At 31.5% G+C, this 24,069-nt stretch overlaps 1 protein-coding gene across 7 annotated transcripts; it reads left to right on the top strand.

Annotated features, from left to right (window-relative positions):
* The first annotated feature begins 13,320 nt into the window (after positions 1 to 13,320).
* Positions 13,321 to 17,623, top strand: LOC110637250 (uncharacterized). Of its 7 annotated transcripts, none has more exons than XM_058140774.1 (4): positions 13,321 to 13,538; positions 14,268 to 14,734; positions 16,446 to 16,940; positions 17,215 to 17,623. In XM_058140774.1, exons 2-3 carry the CDS (start codon positions 14,388 to 14,390, stop codon positions 16,933 to 16,935), a joined length of 837 nt encoding a protein of 278 aa, XP_057996757.1. In that variant the 5' UTR covers positions 13,321 to 13,538; positions 14,268 to 14,387; the 3' UTR covers positions 16,936 to 16,940; positions 17,215 to 17,623. The 7 variants fall into 7 exon arrangements, with proteins under 7 accessions (XP_057996757.1, XP_057996760.1, XP_057996758.1 ...); XM_058140777.1 differs by having other exon boundaries at positions 13,322 to 13,538; positions 14,318 to 14,734; positions 17,233 to 17,623; XM_058140775.1 differs by having other exon boundaries at positions 13,322 to 13,538; positions 14,318 to 14,734.
* The last annotated feature ends 6,446 nt before the right edge of the window (positions 17,624 to 24,069 follow it).

The raw sequence follows: 24,069 nt of genomic DNA, 5'->3' as shown, positions 1-24,069 counted from the left end.
TATATTCATGATAGGCTTCAAATCCAATAAGCTATGCCTTATCTTAGAATTGCACCTTGTAAGTTTACCATTATATGAAGTGCTCTTGTAATCTTTATATATTGCCATATGTTCTTATATCTTTTGGCATGGTAGTATCTTTCCTTCTAGAGTGTATTTTGATGAGCCAAAAGGGGGAGTTATATAGCTAGTGGATGAATAGTTCCAAATTTTAGGCTTTAAACATTGATATATAAATAATGATTTAGTGGGATACATGTTGGTAATCCTTTGATACATATTCTGAATTATTTTTGATATAATAACAACTTTGCATCATCATTCACCTAGGACTCATGGCATTGCATTCATTGAGTCAAAGCCTCTCTTATGTGCTCTCCAAATTCTATTTAGTAAGGCATAAACTGTTTTTGAAAGCGGGAGTACATTAAGGGAGAGAATTTCTGAAAAACACACACTTCACTTGTGCTTCATTTTCCTCATCCACTAATTGTTTGTTATCATCAAAAAGGGGGAGATTGTTGGACCTAGGTGTCTTAACCCATGTTTTGATTATAATAAACAATTAGTGTGCTACTAATATACTTTGGAAGTGTTTATGTTGAGTTTATAGGCCCTAGATTAAAAATTGCAAAATTGCTTCAAATCAAGGTTAAGGAAGAGCAAGATAAGGAAGCAAACATTTATGGGACCCTACAATGTAACTTTTATTTATTTTATATCTTGTAAATCTCATTTTATTAATTGTGTTGGCTCAAGTCTAGGTGGTACTAAGAATATCTTGTTCAACTTAGTTTTCACCTAATTCTTTATCAATGGAAAATTAAATAAATTTTTCAAAAATGAAAATTAATTTTGAAAAGTATTTAGTTTGCCAAAATACATTGAATAAGCTTTCCAATGGCTCAAACGAATCAAAAATCTTAATTCGGATCAAAAAGTTTTGAGTTTTTTAAACTCTTTTCTTAGTGTCTTTACTTGTAACTTTTTCTTAACCAAGGGGGACTAAAATGAAATTTTCATATTTTAGAAATGCAAATTTATTTTTGAAAGTGTTTTTATTGAAAAGTTTATCAAATTAGCTTTTCAACGGTTTAAACGGATCGAAAATCCAAGTTCTGGTCAAAAAGTTGTGCATTTTAGAAGCCTAAGTGCCCTTTTGACACTTTCTGTCCAGAGAGCACTTTGGCAGCCGAAAGTGGAAAGTTTGACTTCCGAAGTTCACTCTTTAAATCATGGTTTTTGAGCGTTAAAAGTCATTTTGTCCAAAGAGCACTCCGGCAGCCGAAAGTGAGAAATTCGGCAACCGAAAGTGACTTTTCAAAAGCTGTTTTTTTGGCGCTTCAACCTTCGACAGCCGAAGTAAATAACTCCGGCAGCCGAACCTGAGTTTCTGCAACTCGATAAAATAGAGCTTTGGGTGGTTGAATGGCTAGTTTTGCATTTAATGCACCCCCAACAGCTATTTTCTTGCAAAAACAATAAATAGGCACCATTTATGACTGAAAACAAGTTTTAACACAATAATCTTTTGGAAATTTATTGTGTTCTAAAGATTTTCTTTATTCTCTCTCTCTAGAACTTGAGCTACCATAGTTAATGTTGAGAACTTGATATTTGAGTTGTAAATTCTTTGTTCTGAGAGTTAATTAAGGTTGTTGTGAGCACTTATTGTAATTTTGAGTGTGACAGAGCTTTAAATAGCTCTTGAGTGTAAAGAGATTTGTAAAAGAGCAAGGATTTGCTCTTATGGTGATTGTAAGGGGTTTATTCTTCACCCAAAGAAGAATTTTAGTGGAGTTAACTCTCACGGAGGGCCTTGAGGAGAGGATGTAGGCTTGGGATAGCCAAACCTCTATAAATATCCTGTGTTATCATTCTTTCTTTTCTCTTTGTTGTGTTTAAATTTCTTTTAATATTTAATTTTACAATTAGAACCTAATTCACCCCCCCTCTTGGGTTGCTACAAGGGACAATAAGTATGTTAGATCTTTAATCTTATGTAGAATACTTAATATAATCATCTAGAATGGACAATACTCAATCTTTAAAGAGGCAATCCACAAGCTTTACTCCTTCTATTCATGGAAAGACAAATCTTACATTGTGGTATTTTAGTGAAAGTCATGCTCCTAATGGAAAAATGGTCTTCACTTGCCTTTTTTATGGGACTTCATATAAAGGTGGTGGAATTAATAAAATGAAATATCATATTGCTGGGATTCAAGGTCAGATATCTGCATGCAAAAAAGTTCCTCATGATGCTCGTGTTAAAATGCAAGACTTTATTAAGCAAAATGAGGTGAAGAAAAAAGAATATAAAATGGTATACAAGCATGCATATGGGGATGATTATGAAGATCCTTTATAAGATCAAATGGAGGAGGAAAAAGTATAAGAAATCCAGCCATCAAAGAAAAAAAAATAGTCTTTTAAGTGCAGGAGAAAGGGAAGAGTAAAAAAAAACATCTTCAAGTTCTCAACCAAGTCTTAAGAGTGTTTTAGCTAGTAAAAAAGCAATATGGAGGGCTCATATGGCTATGGCTAGATGGTTTTATGATGCTTTTATACCATTTAATGCATCACACTCACCTTACTTTCAACTGCATTAGATGTCATTGGGCAATTAGTCTTGCATATAAAGGTCTATCTTACAACGATATGTAGTATATTTATTAACAGATTGCAAGAAAGAATGTGAGTTACTTGTTGAGAGTTATAGAAGCAATTATGCAAATACTGGATGTCTGATAATGGCTGATGGGTGGAATGATCACAGACAAAGAACTTTGATTAATTTTTTGGTTTATTGTCTTACTGGAATGTCTTTTGTGAAATCTGTTGATGCCTCAATCATTGTGAAAGATGCTCCAACATTATTTAACTTGTTTTCCAAAGTAATTGAAATGGTTAGACCTACACACATGGTGCATATGGTTATTGATAATACAATTAATTATGTAGTATCGAAAAAATTATTACATGAAAGGTATGATAACATTTTATGGGTGCAACTCATTACTTAATATAATCTTAAAGGATATTAGTAGCTTGGATTGTATGACAAGACTAGCATCCCGTGCATTGAAGATGACAATATTTGTGCATAATCATATATATATATATATTTTTTGTCTTGGTTAAAGAAAAGACCTGGTTGGAGAGAGATTGTGCATCCTATAGTTACTTGTTTTGCAACTACTTTTACTACATTAAAGAGTATACTTGATCATAAGCATGACTTGAAAGTTTTAGTAATCTCTCAATTTTCATAAGTCATAAGCTGTCAAAACGTGCAAAAGAAAAAGTCTTTAGCTCAATCATCTTAGATAATAAAATTTGAGATGATTGTTTAATTATGGTTAAAATTGCTAGTCCTCTCATTAGGTTATTGTGTGCAGTAGACTCTGACGAAAAGCCTTCATTAGGATATGTTCATGAAGGCATGAGAAGGGCATAAAAGGCAATCAAGCATATGTTTAAAAAGAAAAACTTGTATAATCCTTATATTAAGATTATTGATAAGTGATGGGACAAGCGCCTTCGTCAGAACCTGTATACAATTGTTTATTTTTTAAATCCTGCTTTCATATATGAGAAAGGGTCTTGTGGAAAGCTTGAGATTATGAGTGGCTTACTTGATTTGCTTGATACAAGAGATATATGTTCTGATGGTGGTAAAGCAATGAATGAGATTAAGGTGTATTAATATCAAATGGGAAACTTTAGTCAGCAAATTATGTCACAATATGATTTTTCTTTTCTTTTTTTTTGTTCTTTTTTAGTTACTCTATAATGATGTTATCAGTTGTAAATTGTTATCTTTTAAATATGTAGATGAATGGTGGAGATTGTTTGGACATAGTGCTCCCATTTTTGCAAAAAGTAGTCATTCAACTTTCCAGTCAAACATCTTTTTTTTTTCTGGATTTGAGAGAAATTAGAGTTTATTTGATTGTATCCATACTAAGAAAAGAAAATAATTTTGTTTATGTTAATTATATCTTGTGCTTAAAAAATAGGTATTAAAAAATACATTTTTCATATCATTTTAATGATTTATGCATTATGTTTCATATTTTTAGTTTTTAAACTTCTACTTAATGTGTAGTAGGCTTCATTATGAAAAGAGAACTTATGATCCTATTGATTATGAGTGCATCGATAGGATTGATTTTTGGATAGTAAAAGAGAAGCCACCTTCAAAACTTGATATGGAAGAAGTAGAGGCAGTTCTTTATCAAGACGATGCAATACCAATAATTGAGGAATCTAGAAAGGGCACATATACTCAAGGTATTTGTTAACTCATATGTAAGTATGTTTTTTGGTCCAAAATGATGCTTTTTTAGGAAATTTATGTCATTTTTTATTATGAAACTACTTGGTATTTTTGTTAGATGATCTAGAAGAAGAAAATGATTCAGAATTGAATGTCTTGGAGAACATTACTTTGGAATCATTTAGTATTGTTTCACCAAACAATTTTGCTGGGAGCAATATTGGTAAAAGTAATTTTATGAAAAGTAACCCTCAATTGATTGTGAGAGATGAAAGTGGTAGTGATGATGATGAAACTTAACCATGGAGAATGTTATTAGGTCATTGTTATGCTGTAGTAATTATGTTGAACATAGTTTTCATGAACATTAATATTGTGTTTATTGTTTAATTGATTATGTTGTAGAACTATTTTTAAACTTTTGTATTGAATATGGTGATTTGTATTAAACCGTTGACATTATTATAAAGAACTTTATTTTCAATTCTGGTTCAACTCTAGTTTAACCTTAAACCATTAACACTTTATCTTTACCAATTCAAAGCCCGAGCCAAGCTTGAAAACCATGGATGGTCATTATATGCAAAAGGAGAAGAAGCACAAATAGTGTTAAAAGGCCTTTAAAAAAAAATACTCAACTATATAGTCCGGATGAATTTCAAGCCATCTAATAATGCTACATAATTTGAAGCTTTGATAACAGGACTTGGGCTTATTAGTGAGATGCAAACTTAAGATTTGTGCATCTTCGATGATTCTCATTTGGTGGTGAATTAGTTGATTGGGCAATCTTAATAAAGAAGGCCATAATGAGGAAGTATTTAAATAGAGTTGGGTCTTATTAGCAACATGAAAGCAAATGGAGTATGGGGTGATCATTGATATCGAAGAAAAAAGAAATTTGAAAGAAAGTAAAGGGTTTTATGTTGTATATCTATGATGACTATTTACAATGTGTATGAGCACTTTTATAGGCTTTATGATACAGGTCTATAATATCCTGTACGAAGTCTAACTTGTGAAATTCTATCTTTATATATAGATGATGGTAATCTTATCTTTGTCTTATATACAATCAGAGTACAACTCAGAATAGGAATATGTCTTGCCTATCCTTTCCCATTCGTGAAATAGGAGTCCTATTCTACCAAGGAGTGTGTCTAACATACTTTATTGAGAAAAGGAGCATACACCGCTTTTGAAGAGTTCTTGATTCTTCAGTAGTCATTTCTAAGTTTAATCACTCCATTGTGAGTTATCATGTAACTTGGATAAACTTCTACCTTTATAAAGACTCAGTCTTCTTCTAATACAACTCTTATAGTTTTGCAACTCAACCTCATTGTAAATACCTTTCAATTCACATGTTGTAAGTGTCATTGCATCATCAAATGACAAATGAGTGAAGGGGCCACCTTAGAAAGGTCAATCAACTAAGAAAAATTTTGGCTTTATAATAATCAACTTAAAGGAACTTTTTCTGGGAATCTTTAACTCCCCATACTCTGTGCAAATCAGCCAAGTTTCTCATGGCCAATGATGTTAGGTTAAAGGCCTGTTAAGCCTCTTTAGGTCTCTATTATGCAAGATCTCTTTGCGCTTGACCTCAAAGCCATCTTTTAAAAGTCATATGGATTAATATCGGAGTTTCTAAGGAGGATTTTACCTCCTTATAGCTTATTCCAAAGGCTAACTTGGTGTAAATCCTTGTAAAAATAGCTAAAGGATCCTCATTATGGTAAACCAACTTTATTTTGATTATAGTTTTAAAGAGATAGACCAATCAGTCTAGGGACACTATTGTGCTTTAGTGATAGGCCTAATGACCTTTTATGCTTTAATAATAACCAGAGGATTCCTGAAGTTTTAAGGCTTGAAACTTTATTGTACTAATCCTTACTAGCCCCAAACTCTATCTATTAGGTTGCTTAAACTACAGTTAGCCTTTATTCATTTTTTTTTTAGAAATCCGCTTCCCCGTTGAGTTTGGTTTATAGGTTTGAGAATATTTAGGCTTACTACGAGTTTTAGGTGTCTTATACTAGCCCAAGTCCTAATATTGGTCATGGCTTATGGGATGACTACTTTAGTTGGGGATACAACTTCTTAGTTCTTGGCAACTATACATAATATTTATGTTAGTGACTACTTGGATATCTCCTCCTTCATCACCCTTCTTCAATGGGACTTTTGGCTTTGTATGTACACTTTCCTCTTTTTCTTCTCCTTTGTTTTCCATGCATTCTTCATCCTTACCATCCTTGGCAAATAAAATGTTTGTGTTTGCATGGCTCTTCTGTAATTGTTTAAGATCATTTTTTTCATCTTTTTATACTAATACTAGATGTGTCCCTTTTTGCAATTATGGAAGCAATTTTTGTCGTTCTAATCTCATCGTGATCTCGAACTCAGTTTACTTTTTCTTTTAAAATTATTATTTTACATAATACTCCTACTATGACGAACTTATTGTTGTACCATCGATGTCATCAATTGATTGCTTGAATTTCTGATTTTTTTTAATCACAATTGTAAAATCTTTAACTTTCAAATTTTGTTTTCCAACCATTATTGCTATCATTAAGCTTTTATAAGATGGTGAGAAAAAGAATGAAAAGAAAAGAGAGAGAGAATGAATGAATAAGAGCTTTACCTTCATCATCTATATTCAAATCCACATTAGTAACTTAATACTCAATTTATTAAAGAGATTTAAGTGGTATCTGATATCAATACATTCTCTTATTTTTAATTATTACAACTCTTTTTTAAATAATATTAATTTCAAAGCAATTTTAATATATAAATTTCTTCTAATTTCTTTTATAAAATTATAATTGAAGACTCAATTAAATCATTATATTTCATTAAAAGTTAGAGTTAATATTGGGCATATTTAATAAAATTAATTAATTTAGTGAATTAATTAAATAGATTTTACGGTCTATAATAATTTTAGCAAGTTGTAAATTTTGAAAGTTAAAATTTAGATTTAAGCAAATTAATCAATAGCACTACAAGAAAAAACAAGTATCAGAGACGAATTGAGTGTTCCGTCACAAAAATATTGATTAGCGATGAATCCATTGCTGATACTTCACTAACCCATCAGTGATACTTTAGCGACGAGGGTTTCAGTGGCGGACTAAAATTCGTCACTAAAAGTCAATTTGTTGAATTAGCTATGGATTATGATTGATTGTCATTGACAACATTGTTGCTAATGGGGTTTCAATGACAGATTAGCAATGGGCCAGCGACAAATCCTTCACTGATCCATCACTCGCCTATTTTTTTTTGTGATTTATTAGTGACTGATTTTGTGATAGATCTATTAATCCATTGTTGGTACACTTTTTGTGAGTGAAATGACCAACTGCTATGACAAGATAACAAATTTATGTAATATAGAATATTTAAAATAGCAATATTTTTTTTTTATCTTATAAGAGTAGTAGATCAATTTGACTAATAAATAAGAATTGTATTTTTTTTAAAAAAATGCAATAGTTGCATTACAAGGCCTAATGGGCAACATTATAATAAAACCAGCACAATAGAGAGAGGCTTGGTGGCCCACAACCTACCCATTAAAAAAAAATCCCAACCCCTTAGGCAGTAGCCCTGGTAGACAGGAACAACCATCAGCTAAAACCCTTGCAGTGCAGCCAGGAAGGCCTAAAATCAAAGTCAGTTCAGTAACTGGGAAAGAAGAGAAATGGAAGCATCCTTAACGATAAGAGAGCTTGTATGCTTCCAAATCACCTTTTGGAGTTATGTACCTAGCCAACTGTCAGACCTCAAAAGCCTAACAGAGCACAACCATCGACGTGATCTCTATAGGTGATGATGGGAGAGCTCATAGCCTCTCAATCTTGTAAAGCTTGTAGGATCGGTAGCCACCAAGGAGACTGACTTAAGGACCCATTGAGATACCCACCACAACGATAGCAAGGATTCCTCCATGGAGAAAGAGGCCACCACATATTGATGACCTATTCGACTCAAGCAAAGCCAAAAAGAACCTTCTTCAGAGACACCCTCTTGATTTCCTATGGACCTATAAGACAAACACAAGCCAAAACCATCTAGATAGAGGAGGTTGGAGAATAAAACCTTCCCCTATCTCTGCCTGTGCAAGTGAAAAATGCTCGACGGATTCGAGAGAAGTGAATGGCTAGAAATTGAGAAAAGAGAGAAATTTCTCTTTCTAAAACTATAGAGATGTTAATTAATGTATCTTACTTAATAAGAATTGTATTAATTTATCTAAATTAAAACTTTATAATTTATTTGGACTTAAATTAATAATTAAATGTTTAATTAACATTTATTCTTTAGCATAAAACGATAACATATTTAGGAATCGCAACGGGTTAAATATTTGCGATACTTAACCCAACTAAACTCTAATAGGACTAGTTTAGATAGTATATAATGGGGTTTGGGATGGTTTCAAGTTTGAGAAATAATAATCTTGTTAGGTTCAGATCGAGTATGGGTTTTATATATTGGGTATCTATTACTCAAATTTTTTATATAAATAATTAAGTAAATATAAAATATATGTTTTTTATAATAATATTTATAAATTTTTATATATTATATTTTAAATAAATAAAATTTAAATATTTTATAAAATATTAAAATTTTAAAATATAAATTATTAATAAAAATCCTTGCATATTACTAATTAAAATATCTAAAATTAAATGGATTCGTGTACTTTTTTTTTGTAATAATAATTGGTTTGGAATAGAATTGAGTATTGAGAATATTAATTATGTTTAAATTTCAATTCAAGTAGGATTTTTTTTGCTAGTAACCTACCCCTAAACATATTAACAAGAGAGAGAATGGAGTTAGGGTAGGGATATGAATAAATGAATGAAATATACTTGATCTAGTTGAAGTCGAATTTAATAAGACTATTTTTTTTTTAATGTGCATTGCATGTTATTTGTACTCATTGTACATATTTGTTTATTTAATTTTTATATATATAATTTTTATTAATTTTTCTTATATTATAGATTTTTTGAGTTATTAGAAATTTAAGAGGACAATTTATATAATATAAGTAACATCTAAAATAATATAATGTCACGTTCAACTTTATAGTGTTTTTCAATTTCTTCTCTGATATTGTCATAGTAGATCATTTGGCTTCAGAATACATGTTCACTGCAACGTTCAAATCATTATATTAGTTATCATTATTTTAATATAAGTAGCAAAAATTTTGAATATACATTCGAATATAAGATTTGTTCTCTATTATATTTGCGGGAGTAAAACCTCCTTATAGATGACGTTCTCGTGTATGTTCCTTTTTTTTTTTCATTTTATTTAACTTAATAAGGACTTTTATATATTGTTGACACCGATACTCTTCTTGATCGTACTATTCTTACATACAAGTGTTGATGAGCGAAAACAATCTATGACAAATATACACTAATATTTGATATTCTTTATCTTTAAGCTTTGGTTATTGTCATTATAAAGTATAAACGAATCGAGAATTGCTTTCCTTTGAAATGAAATATGTATCCTTCATTTTCTATGTGTAATAGCAATATCTTGAATAAAAATACTTGTTTATTAGCTTGTTGTCCTACCATTATTTTCATATGAATTAAATTTCTCTCAAATTTTATTTGTATATTGAGTATTAGACACCTTCTATTATTAATAAGTAGTCAAATGATTTCAAGCATTTTATATGGCTCAAGAGCAGTTTTAAGAGTATCTCTCACTCTTTATCGGATTTGCTACATTTACACAACATACTTCTTGCCTTGCATTTAATTATGACCATAATCAACCATACTTATTTAATTTATAATATTTTACAAATTCCTTATACAATAATAATCTTGCATTTTTATCGATCGAGCATGTTCTAAAACTATAAAATTGATTAAAATTCAAATTTAGCCAAATCAATCAATAGCTTTTACTTAATTGGTTAAATGATCAACCGCTATGACAAGATAACAAATTTATGTATTATATAAAATATAAAATAGCAATATTTTGTTAGCCTACAGGAGTAGTGGGTCAATTTGACTAATAAATAATAATTGTATTTTTTTTTTAATTGCAATAGATGCATTACTAAGACCTAATAGGCAACATTACAATAAAACTAGCACAATAGAGAAAGACTTTGAGGCCCAAAACCAACCCATTTCAAAAATTCAGTCTTGAAAGATGTTAAAAGATTTTGTTTTATTTAATATTCACAATTTTATAAGTATTATTATTATTTTAATTTAATTTATAAAAATTTAATTTAATTTAATTTATCTTTTAATATATTTTATTGCTCTTTAAATTTTATATATATGCTATTTTTTTATAGCATTACTAATAATAGATCTATTATTTTAACAAATTACAAGAGATTATTGAATAAATAAATCCTAGTGAATTTATATATTAATACAATCCCTATATATCATTTATTTTAGCGAAATAAAAAATAGTTTATTATATTATAAAATTTTAATTATTAATGTACTAAATAATTTTAGAGTTTTCAAATAAAAAATAATTTCAGAGTTTTATTAGTATTATTATAAAATTAAAAAAAATTATTTAAAAAATATTAAAAAATTAAAGGTAATATTTTTTCAAGTAAATTCTTTTTTTTTTCCCAACGTTCAAGAGGAATTGTAATATAAAAAGAATTCTATTTTTGCCTCTTATTATAAGTATACAACACATTTTTTTAATTGGGCTAAATGATAAAAAATTTCAAATATTTTTAAGTTTTTTTTTAAATTTTAGTTAAATCTTTTAATTTTAATAATTTATCCTAAATCTTTCATATTATTTTCAATTTTAACAATAAATTTAATTAAACAATTAAATTCATCAATTAGGAAAATTAGTTCAGCTCTTTTTGCTCATTATTAATTTTATTCAATCCTTTTAATTTTATTAATTTGTTCAATAATTTTGAATATTTTTATTAATTTTAGCAAATTTCGTATTGATTGAAAAATATTTATTAATTTGTTGTTCATTAAACAATATTTTTAATATTGTTATTCTAATTTTTAAACATTTTTTACTTTACTTATACTTTTAATTCACATTTTTCCCACCATTTTGTCTCAAATTTAAAGCCTAATAAATGGAAGAACTCAAAAATTTAAATATAAAATAATTGTTAATAATATAACTAAAAGAAATTTTTAAATATTAGTTAAATTTTGAAAATTAAAAAAATTTTTATTTAAAAAATTGATACATATGAAGACAAAATTTTATTTTCAATTTTTAAAGAAATTAAAAAAAAAACTCTAATTTTTTTATAAGTGAACAGACCTTTGATTCTTTTAAAAAAATAGATATTTCATTTCTCTATTATTAATGAAAGAAAAGAAAAAGGAAGTGATTAAGCAACATATACTTATATATATACATACACATCAACCCACACGAATTTTATTGAGAATAGGTTTTATAGCATTTAAATTAGAATAGAATACTTATTACGAAAATTATGCTAAAAGTAATAAGAAAATTATTATTTAGTCTTTATATTTTAATAAAATTAATTAATTATTTTTATATTTTCTATACCGAGAAATAATTTTCTTTAATTGGTTAAAAGTTTAAAAAAATTGATTAACTTTTTTGTGTAGACAACATGTATAGTTTTATCAATAGATGAAAATAAAAAGAGAATAAGGGGAAGAAGGTGTGGGTATAGAGTAGAAGAAACATGAAGAGAGAAAAATATAAGAGTACAAAAGAAAAATAAGAGGGAGAGAATTAAGGTAGTTTATGTATAAAAAATAATTATAAGACTAAATAGTTAACGGAATCAAATAATAAGAACTAACTAATATTTTTTTTAAAATATAAGGACTAACTAATTAGTTTCATTAAAATAAAGAGATTAAATGATAATTTAGTTACTATTAACTAATAAAAAAATTAACAAAAAAATTAACGTAAGAATGAAATAGTTTAACGTTAATAAAATATATAAATTAAATAATATATTTTTAAAATACACGAGCTAAATAGTTAGTTTAACTAAAATATAGAAACTATATAATAATTTATCCAAATAATAAAATTTTTTAGTTAGTAATATTTTTTATTAATTAAAATTTTATAATTTTATAATTATATACTTTTTACAATAATGAATTAAAATCATGTCTTTTTTTGCCGGTTCACCTATTGGTAGTTTTCTATGTATTATAGATAAATGTAGATATAGATTAATAAATATGTTTATTGTAGTAAGTTTAAAATTTTATTTTAATTTTTTATTTATATAATAAATTAATTTATTAATTGATATTTTATTAAAAAGCCTACCGAACTTAAGGGAGAAAAATTAATTCACTCAATAATAATTCTATTTCAATCATAATTAATGTGTTCAATTATTAATTATATTTTTTATTTTTTACTTATAATTTTTTTATTTTAATCAATTATTTTTATAAAATTTTATATTTAATTGAAGTTAAGTATAATATAGAATTAAAAATTTTAAATTTATATAAACTCTAAAATCATAAATTTTAAGTTTATATAAATATTAAAATTAATTTAAATAATAAAATATAATTATAATTAATTTAAAAAATAAAAAACATTTTAATAAAACTAATCTTTTCTTTTTTATATTTATATATAATATAGATAAATTTAGATATAAGTTAAATTTAATAATATTATCTGTAATGAGTTTAAAATTTACATTTTAATTTTATAAATTAAGAATATGATATACAATTTTATTTATATAAATAAATAATTAAATATAAAATATATATTTATAATAATATTTTTAAAATTTTAAAAAATAAATTATTAATAAAAATAATTTTTTATATAAATTATTTAATTAAAATATAAAATTAAATAATTTTAATTTTGAGCTTTTTTTGTTATAATATGGATATGGTCATGTGGGGGCGGTTGTAGGTACGTAGGATCAGTCAACGTCCAATGATACAGTTAAATCTGTATAATAATGATTCCTTTATAATTTTTTTTCTTTACTTTTCTTCTTGGGCCCTTTGCCCTTTTCTTTTCAGATCCCTACCATTTATTAATCATCATCATCATCTCATTACTCATCCATCTCTAATAAAAGTCTTCTCTCTCTCTCTCAGCATAATAATCCATCACATATAATTCTGTGTTCAAGTTTGCAGTCACTGGCATAGCTTTTTGGGTTCCTTCTCAAAGCAACAAAAAAAGAAGCCAATCATATCATGTAAGTACGTCAATTTCTTTATTTAAGAACAACCACTAACCCAATAAAACCTACTTTTTCTTGTCACATGTTCACAGATTTAGCAGACTCCTTTTTCCTTTCCTTTCTTTTCTATATCTTTGCTTTCTTTATCTCTGTTTTTCCATCTTGGGTATTCCTGTTAGATTTGTTTTATATTCTGTTAAACTTTTTTCCTCAAAAAAAAAAAGCATGAAAAATTATTTGTTATGGATTTTTTTGTGGGTTGGGTGAAAAACCAATTCTCTGGTTGGTTGTAAATTTGTGGTTCTTTTTCAAGTTTTATTGATGGCTATGTGAGGCTCATTTTCAAGCTTTCAGTATTTGACCGAGTGGGTTGTTTTTATTTTTTTTTAAATTTTTTTAATGCCGGCAAACTTTGACTTTGAATGGAAGGTTCTTGGAACCAGATTTCTTATATATCTGTTTGTTTCTTGAGAAAATCTGAAGAGGGAAATTTTGGGTTGTTCATATTCTTGTATCTCCTCTTTGTTATATTGGTTTCTCGATGTTGTAAGTAAAGAACTTTTATTTTTCTTTTCTTAATTTCTTTCTTTTCTTTTTATTAGATGGTTTTGTAAATTGTCTTGTCGAACGCTTTAGTATTTTAATTATCTTGATTTTCTCGCCATCCAAAGTCCTTGTTGACCCGTTAACACTTTTGTCTATTTTAAAACAACTTTCTTTTAAAGTCTTGTATTTTCTGTACAGAAGAAATTTCAAATCACGGACACTAAAACTACTTTTCCATTGCAAAACAGAGCCCACTGATTGAATCAAGAAGACAAAGAAGTTGCAGAGATTTGTAGTTAGCAATTATAGAACTAAACGATGGGCTCTTTCAAGGGTCATGCCTTACCAGGAACATTGTTTCTATTGGTCGGTGTATGGCACGTATGGAGCTCTTTGTTTCGATATGTATCAAATCCAAAGGCCTTTCGTGTTCGGGTTTGGAACCCTGTGCCTGGTTTTGATGGGAAGCTCAAGTACTTTGAGCTTTATCTCGTGGTGGTTGGTGCCTTCATTGATTTGTGTATTGAGCTCTTGTACTCTACCCACCTCAAATTTTTTGTCAATGGTGTTCTGAATCCTAATCACATGAATGATTTTGAACACTCGGGGATGCTTCTCATGTTCTTTATATTTGGAGTTGTTTCTTTGCTTTCAGAGAAAACCAGGTTGGTCCTTCTCACTGTCCGCTTTTATGGGCTTCCCTTTCCCCCTTTTTATATTCTTTTAGCATGATAATCTGTTTGGTTCTTGAGAAAATGAGGAAATATAGAAGGATTAAGAATTTCAATGTTTTGGGTTGGCGAAAATAGAGTCTTTACTCTGCTGAATCTGATTACTAGCATCAGACTTGTTGTGTTTCTTTAGTTTCTCTACTTTGTGGTTGTCATTAATTATCATAGCAAAATTGAAGCTCTAAGAAGATTGTGATCGAGTACATTTTGCATTATGATTAATCTTATATAATCTACAATAGGTAGTAGGAATGGCAATGCAAAAGCATGGTTACCCATGTTCCTTATCAATGACTGCTTTGTAAGCATTCTCTAAGTGTCTATGCTGTATTTTTTTGAGGGAATTTAAAAAAAAAATTGTCCAATTTTTATAAATGAGTTTATGAGCTTATTAGTTTCTGTTTTATAAAAGGATATGTGAAGTATATCTGAAGTCTCTAGACTTGAAAAGAAGAACTTTGTTGAGAAAATACTAGAAAATTGGAAAGTTTTTTTTGGGCAGGGGAACGCTGAGTGTTTTACTCAACTGCTGAGTTGAGTTTGTCATTGTTAGAATGTTGAAAAACGAGAAAAGACATGGAATTATAGCTGGTAAAGAAAAATAGAAATATACATTCTCTACTGTTTATATCCGCGTATCATTTATTCCTATGAAATATAGATGAGGGGACTATATTAGAAGGTGTCTAATGAAAATGAGATTTTCAATAAAGCAACAAACTTCCATTTCAGTTGGTGCAGCTCACTGTGCACTTCAGTCTTCAGCTGGCCTTATTCCGCACCTCTGATAAAAAGCGTTTGAGAGCATAGAACTTGAAATGGTTATTGTCAGCTCACTGTGCACTTCAGTCTTCAGCTGGCCTTATTCAGCACCTCTGATAAAAAGTGTTTGAGAGCATATAACTTGAAATGGTTATTGTCTCATACTTATCTCAGAGAGCTTAGAGGTTGTTTATGATATCAATTTAAAAGAAAACTTCAAAATTTACAAAATTCATGAGATCTTTACTAGAAAAGCAACATGTTCAAGTTTGTTGATTATTCCTTTGTGCTTTAAAGCATAAAGCTACTCTGGAAAATTACTCTACTGGTGCAACATTTTCTAAATTGGACTAGCAGCATGAAGACAGCAAATTGTCATGATCCTTTTCTTAAAATACTTTAGCTCCAGCTTGTTAAAAAAGATATGATGGAAAACAGGGAAAACTAAATGATTAACCATAGCTAGTAGGCTTCAATTATTTGTTAGGACATTTCTTGGCTCCAAATATTGCATTAGAATCACTTGTTTCCAGTCCAAAAAGATTGACCTTATGTCTTGTGTCTATCATGTGGCTTGAGTAAGATTAGATCTTTAAACATCAAACCCTTCTGGGTGTTGCTTGTATTGTTGCTTGAGGCATTGCCTTGTTGAGCATCAAGCTATTGATTGTTGCAAATGAACATATAACAAAATTGACATTGATTAAAGTTTTTGGTTCATGATAGCAATTTATTAATTGCTAAATGCATCTAGAGTCTAGACCACTATCATGCAACAATTTTTTTTCTTTTATCGTAAATATAAGTCATTATGCAACATCAAAGTGTTATTTTGTTGTATTACAACTAATTTCCCAAACCTTCTGGGTAACTCCGAGGTCAGATTTCTACCCTTGCCAGAAGGAGCTCTTTGTCTGGTTGCTGCCACAGCATTTTGTGCAGAGTATCTACTGTTTTACTTTCACTCAACAACCCATAAGGGCCTTGAAGGATACTATCATCTCCTCCTTGTCCTCCTAATAGGACTCTGTGTTTTATCTACCGTGGCTGGAGCTCTCCTCCCAACCAGCTTTCCTGTTGATTTGTCTAATGGCATTGCCATAACTCTTCAAGGCCTCTGGTTCTATCAGACTGCCTTCACCTTGTATGGTCCCATGATTCCAGATGGCTGTCAACTTAAGAATGATCAGATCACTTGTCCATCAGTGGGTAGTCAGGTTCGAGGCGAGCTGCTTGCTAACTTTCAGCTATTTGCCTTGGTTTTTGGTGTCCTTGTTGCAGTTGCGGTGTCTTACAGTTTTTTGGCATCCAAATATGGGGATTCTGATGTCAGAAGCTTGCATGCGGCTCAGGATGGCTTGGATTCAGATTAGCATAGGTATGTTATCTTACCTTATTCTCTGTCCTGTAATATTATATATGTTGCTAGAATGACACCACATTTTTTTCATCTTAAAGATGATTAAGGATATCTTATGGCATGTGGACCATCCTATTAAAAGATGCATGAGATTATTCTTTCATGTTTGTATTATCATTTGAATATCCTTGATTAGGAATGAAGCAATTGAAAACTATCACCTCTTTTTTCTTAAATTAGAAATATACTGTTGTTGTAATCATTGTCTCCATTTATGAAATATTTTTTACAGGTGGAATTACATGTGCAGGGATTATCATGGCTGGAAGAACTCCAAAGGCTCATTTTATGGTGCCCCTCAGATATCAGTGACACAAGAACATCTGCATTTGTCCACACAAACTCTGTAAATGGATTATTACTTTGCATAATAGCAAGATGATGTCATTTGTGGCATCAAAATTGGCAGCTGAAAAAAAAAATAGAGAACAGTGGTAAAGGAGAATAAGGATGAACCAATTGAAAATTCTTTTTGACAGACTAGTAGGAATTTCTTTCTGATGGTGACTGGAGAGGCCTTTCTCTATCAACTTTAATTTTCTTTTTGTACCAAGAGATGTTCAAATTCCTATAATCTTTGTGCAAAGTTTGTTGTGTGTAAAACAAGTTGAGGATTGGAATGCAGAAAGCAGTTTTTAGAATTTCTGTGAACAGAGAGTTTTTAAGAACTCGATATTCAAGAACTTTTCACTCCCAATAATATGGAAGAAGATCAATTAAACTATCTCTAATTGGTATTTATTATTAATTAATAATTTGTTTATAAAATAAACTTATTAATAATATATAAATAAATCGATTTGGAGATAGTGCCTTTTAAATCATTAGAGAGGAGAATTAGTCTGGAACAAAAATTCACGCAAGTCCTGATACTTTAATTAGGGGGTCAAATAAGTTAAAAATTAAGTTTTGTGTGAAATAAACCTTTGTATTTTCTAATAACGTTAAATAAGTTCACATTTAATAAATTTTTTTTTCTAATTTTAAATATTAAAAATTATTTATTAATTTTAATTAAAATAAAATTTTATAAAAAGAAATTGAAAAACACGTTGAATAAAAATTTTTTAATATCAAAATTATTATTTTTAATATTTGATTATTTAAAAACAAAAAAAAAACTTTATTATTAAAAAAATATTTTATTTGACCTTTGACTAGAAATCCAGGAACTTGTTTAATTTTTCTGCGTTGTAAAAACCATATTATGCCAACAAACTAAAACTTACAAATATATCTGGAATAGTATAAATAATTTATAATTTTTATTTTTTAATTTAATTTTTAATTATATTTTAAATAAAATAAATTATTACTATTAAATTAATTTTAAATTAAAATTTTTCTTCTATTTAATTTAATTTGAATAAATTTTTACTTGTTATAATAATAAATTTTTAATTTTAATTAAATTATGATACGATTAATTAAAATATCTATTTAATTCTTTTTATACATATATTAATAGTAGTTTTCATGATTATTTAATTTAAAATGTAATAAAAATATTTTATTCAAAAAATAATTTAAATTTTATGAAATTTTTATATTTTATCTCATAATTAATGTAAATTAATATTTATTTTTTATAAATTATAGATAATATATTAAATTAATGAGAAAATAATATTATTTTAAAAATCTATAGGTGTAGTATTTTTTGTTATTAATATAATAAAAAAAATAAATTATTAATAATAAATTGAATTATTTAATTTTAATAATAATAAAAATATATAATATTATTATTAATTAAAAATACATTTTATTATATTATTTTTTAAAAATATTATATCTAAGTGTAAATTCTTTTCTATTAATTAGATATATTTTTTATAAAATAATTCTTTGACAAAATGGTCATTACTTTATATAAATTTGTAATATAAAATAAATACATTTCATCATTTCATAAAAATTAAAATTTTAAAATATCATTATTTTCTAATAATATAATAAATATTAAAAATACATATTATTTTTTCATTATTTTATAATTTTAATACTGTAACTTTAATTATTTTTAATCATCTTTATTTATAGCTAAACTTTGAATATAATCATATTTACTGTAACACCCCAAAATTTTAAATTTTATGAGCATTTTTGGTATTTTAATTTTATTTAAATTTTAGGAATTTTTTTGAGATTTTTCGGATTTTAAAAATCGGGTTCGATTTTCCGAAAATATAAATTTTGATGAATTTTAAAAATTAATTTAAAGACCACGTGGCAAAACTAAAAATATATTTGGAGTCTACGTATTTTTCTGAGTTTTCTGAAATTTTTTTGGAATTTTTGGACCTCGTTTTCGGTCCCGAGGCAGAGTAAAAATTTAAAATTTTGTATTCTGAATTGAACCGGCCGAATCGAACCGGACCGGATCGGACCGGTCTTCTTCTCTTTTTCTTCTCCCTCCCGCGCGCGTCGACCTTCTCCTCTTCTCTCTCTCTTTTCTCTCTCCTCCCTCCTCCCCTTGCCACGCCGCTGCGTCCCCACCTCGCCGGCGCCCCACCTCGGCCCTTCCCCACGGCCGGCCGCCGCCTGGAACGCAGGAAAACGGCCTTAGAACGGACGCGCAGTGCGCGCGACTGTTGGACTTCCCGGCCAAAATCCAGCTGATCCGGCCACCAATTGGACCGGGTCTTGTGTCTAAAATCATCTACTCGGCGAGGGCTTTCCATAGACACCAAGAACGCCGAAATCCATCAAGCGGTTTGTCCAATTTTTGCTCGGAAAGTTTTTAGCCCATTTCGACTTTTGGGCTAGATTTCTCGAAAACCGTGAATCCCACGAGAAAACCGAGGGTACCAGCACTCTCCACTCGTCGAGAGCTTCGCGGCGACATAAATTTCAAATTTTTCCGACACCGTTTTTCGGTGGGTCCCACGGAACTTCGCAGTGTTTTTCCGAGCATTTAATGAGCTTAGAAAATTCTGAAAAATTTATGTACTAACCCTCGTGTTATGGGCTTCGTGTAGGTATCCTCGATTCGCGGAAATTCGACAGTTGACCGGGTCTGCGAAATTTCGGCCAGACCTACCCGTTACCAGAAAAGTCTCCGAATTGCATCGAGGTTTTGGCTACCCCCCCCATTGTCAGACGACCCGAGCGCGTCCCCGAAGTCGGAATCGGCAAAGGTAAACCCGAACCTTGTTTTTTTTGTAATTTTCTAGTGCTTAAATGGGATTAAAATTCCATAAAATATTCGTGGTAGTTTAGAAAATTATGATTCTTTTTGCAATAGCTTAGTAATATTGCTAAGGACCGCGGGGCAAAGTTTTAGAATTTTTAGAGCTTATTTGGGCAGTTTTTTGCAAAAATGGTCAATTATAGGGACTAAATTGAAATTTTACATGTTGTGATGGATGATTGATTTGGTGGGCCCAGGAGGGGCTGTGTGATGTGATTGAGTTGTGGACATATCGATTGTGAATATAGAAGTGTGTTTTGAGCCCTTTTGCAGGTTGGGTAGGTCCTAGGTATAGGGGAGACTCTGCCGGATTTTCGGCACGACTTAGGACGTATTGGTCTTTTTCTTTGTTTGTATTGAGTCATTTATATTAAAAATTGTAATGTAATTGTCAGGTGAGCCGGGACAGCCTTCTTCCTCCGCCCAGCCGCCACAGTGACCGTTGTCAAGTCTGTGAGTAAAATATTAATTTTAATTGTAATTTCGATATTATTATATGTTCAGCATGCCCATGCATCACTTATATGCATATATTTATGTAGTTAAACTCTAGGCACGATTTATGATGCATTGATAACTGTTAAAGTGCCATGATGTTGTTGTGGTAATTTGGAGCAGTGTGCGTGCGTTGGCGTGCGTGTGATGTGGTGTGGACTATGGATAGGACGGGTAGTCACGGCTTGAGTTCTTCGCTGGGACCCGATCCTTCGAGGGGTAGTCACGGCTTGAGTTCTTCGCTAGGACCCTCGATTTGGTTTATTAAGCGAAAGTCCGGCTTGAGTTCTTCGCTGGCACCAGGTTGGATTTAAGAGAGCTGTATAGGGGATCAGCTCCCATATGTTATGATTGATGCTACAGGGTGCGTGAGTGCTCCAAATTACCTTTTTGATGTTATGATGTGAAAATGATGTTGATGTTGCATTTCACTCTACAGGGTGCATTAGTTTTAGATAGTTATAGATATTATGGTTAAAATTGATATTTTACTCTCTAAGTCGAACGCTCACTCCTGTTCAATATTTTTTCAGGCTACAGGAGGATTTTATTTTGGTTAACCTGTTTTTCTCCTTCTCAGGTTGTTTATCAATATTTGTGTAATTTTATTTACTCCTAGAATTTCCGCATGTGTTAGAAGTATTTATTTGATTATGGTCTATAATATTATTATCATGTTGGACCTATAAAAGTATAATGATATGCATGTTTGATGGATTGGATGAGGGAGCTGAGCTCCCATTTATTTTTATGAGGATATGAGTATGTGGAGGGTGAGTTGAGCTCCCCAATTGAGTATTTATTATGTTTACAAGTCGGGTGAGTCGAAAACTCCCCGTTGGAAAGTCCATTTTATGGCCGGACTCTGTCCGTTTGTTTTCTTGATATTGGGCCCAAATGGGCCTTAGAGTTGGGTTAATGAACAGTTAGGCTTACTACGGGCCTCGGGGGCTTTAGGCTGGCCCAGGTCCTAGTGCCGGTCCGGCCCATAGGTTGGGTCGTGACAAATGTGGTATCAGAGCTTAGGCTCCAGATTCTTAGGGAATGTTTGTCTAAAGTGTTGGGAAGAGTCTACTAGGAGTCACATGCGGAAAAATAGGGTCCACATTCTTCTTGCATTGTCGTCTTTGCTTCTAGTTTCTGCTCCATATATTGTGTATAAATATGAGTCTATAGAGCTGTGTAATGTGCAGTTTTGAATTTTGTGGGCTAATGCTACTGAATTTCAGGAAAATGCGCAGAAGCAGGAGAGCTGCCACGCACTGTAACAGATGTGCTGACGAGGTGTCGGACAGATGAGGTGCTGCCAGGAGGCGGGTTAGGAGGCCTAGAGCTGCACAAGTAGAGGAGCAGCCACCCCCAGTACAGGATCAGTCCTTTATGGCACAGGGTCCCATGGACTCCATGGCAGCTACTCTAGCTAGTTTGCAGAGGACCATTGATATGATGGCGCAGTATATGGTCCACCCTTCACAACAGCAGCAGTCCACCGCACCAAGAGAGGAATCTTACAAACAGATCATAAATTTCAAGAAGTTGGTGCCTGGTACTTATGATGTGTCAGACGATGCATATCGGTTTTTGGATTCCTACTGAGGCAGAATGAGCAATTACAGTTGGTGATAGAAGACTGATAGAGTGTATGCAGCATGTCATGGGGCCTATGCCTAGACAATGGATGAATGACTACGTGTTACCCCGGATGGAGGGTTTGACATGGGCTCAGTTTGTGGAACTTTTTATCAATCGGTTTGTGCCAGAAAGCTTCAGAGATCAGAAGCAGTGGGCCTTTGAGGCCTTAAGACAGAATGGCAGGTCTGTAGATGAATATGCTACAGAATTTTTGGAATTGAGCAGATATGCCCCTGCAGCAGTAGCTACAGAAACTATGAAGGTGAAGAGATTCTTAAAGGGGCTTGACAGGAGGTATGCGAACCTAGCCATGATGTCTGATCAGTCTTTTGACGTGGTAGTTGATCGAGCTGCATGATTGAGATTAGCTATGCCATGATGACAAATAAAGAGCAAAGAAAAACAGAGCGAGGGTTCCTCGTGTGTCCCTTCCATGGGTACTCCGGACAGTGGTGGCCAGAGTAATTACAGAGGAAAAAGCAGGAACAAGAAGAGTGGTTTTAGACACAAACCTCGAGGATTCAGACCTGGATACGGATCCAGCAGTGGTCACAGTTCAGGGTACAGTAGTTCTGGGTCTGGTTCAGGATCCTCCTTGGCACCTTGTGCACAGTGTGGAAGAGGACATTCAGGACCTTGTTTGATGGGTTCAGGAGTATGCTTCAGGTGTGGCCAACCGGGTCACTTTGCTAGAGAATGCCCCGTTTTCAGTGAGCCACAGATGGGGTCACAGGGTTCTGTTGCAAATGTTCCTCGCCAGTTGTATCAAGATACTTCCAACATGGCAGATCGATTCGATGCCAACAGGCCGAGGACAAGGGGGACGTGGATTTGGAGGCGGTCAGAGGTAGAAGTCGATCGTGGTTCTCGCCACTCGGGGTAGGGTCAAGCTCGGTTTTCACCCCGACCCACCGTGATGCTCAAGCTTCAAATGCGCTTGTGGCGGTATTCTTCCAGTCCTGTTCCTATGAGGCTCATGTTTTGATAGATCCGGGTGCTACGCGCTCATTTGTCTCCCCTGTGTTTGCCATGAGGTTGGGTAGAAACCCTACAACTTTAGAATGCCCTTTGTCGGTAGCTACCCCACTTAGTGACAACATAGATGTAGATATGGTTTTTCCGGGTAGCCCCGTGGTAGTGGATGGAAAGATCCTCCCAGCAGACTTGGTTCCTCTACCAGTAATGGATTTTGATGTAATCCTGGGGATGGATTGGTTGTCAACTCATTATGCCACTTTAGACTGCAGGAACAAAAAGGTGTATTTCCACATACCTGGTGTGAAAGAGTTTAGCTTTGATGGTGACAGGAGCGTGGCTCCATATAATTTGGTGTCAGCAATTAGTGCTAGAAAAATGTTGAGGCGTGGATGCCAAGGGTATTTGGCATTGGTGAGAGATACATCTGTAGAAGGTGTCAGCATGGAAAATGTTCCTGTTGTCAGAGAATTTATGGATGTCTTCCCAGAGAAGCTTCCAGGGTTGCCACCAGAAAGGGGAATAGAGTTCTGCATTGATGTTGTTCCGGGTACAAACCCCATATCAATGCCACCTTACAGGATGGCACCAGCAGAGTTGAAAGAGTTAAAGGAGCAACTACAGGAGCTTTTGGACAAGGGTTTTATACGTCCGAGCACTTCACCTTGGGGCGCTCCTGTTCTATTTGTTAGAAAGAAGGATGGGTCATTGAGGTTGTGCATTGACTATAGACAGCTGAACAAGGTGACTGTGAAGAACAAGTATCCACTTCCTCGGATCGATGATCTGTTT

This window comes from Hevea brasiliensis, chromosome 18 (assembly GCF_030052815.1).
Source record: "Hevea brasiliensis isolate MT/VB/25A 57/8 chromosome 18, ASM3005281v1, whole genome shotgun sequence".
Classification (NCBI taxonomy): domain Eukaryota; kingdom Viridiplantae; phylum Streptophyta; class Magnoliopsida; order Malpighiales; family Euphorbiaceae; genus Hevea; species Hevea brasiliensis.
The sequence above is the reverse complement of the archived record's forward strand: the minus strand, read 5'-3'. Positions and strand labels throughout refer to the sequence as shown.

What these genes read in the sequence shown, in the direction of transcription:
- LOC110637250 (XM_058140774.1), top strand. Translation starts at nt 14,388, where the DNA reads ATGGGCTCTTTCAAGGGTCATGCCTTACCAGGAACATTGTTTCTATTG. An exon ending in TTGCTTTCAGAGAAAACCAG is followed by an intron (nt 14,735 to 16,445) that starts GTTGGTCCTTCT and finishes CTCCGAGGTCAG; the next exon opens with ATTTCTACCCTTGCCAGAAG.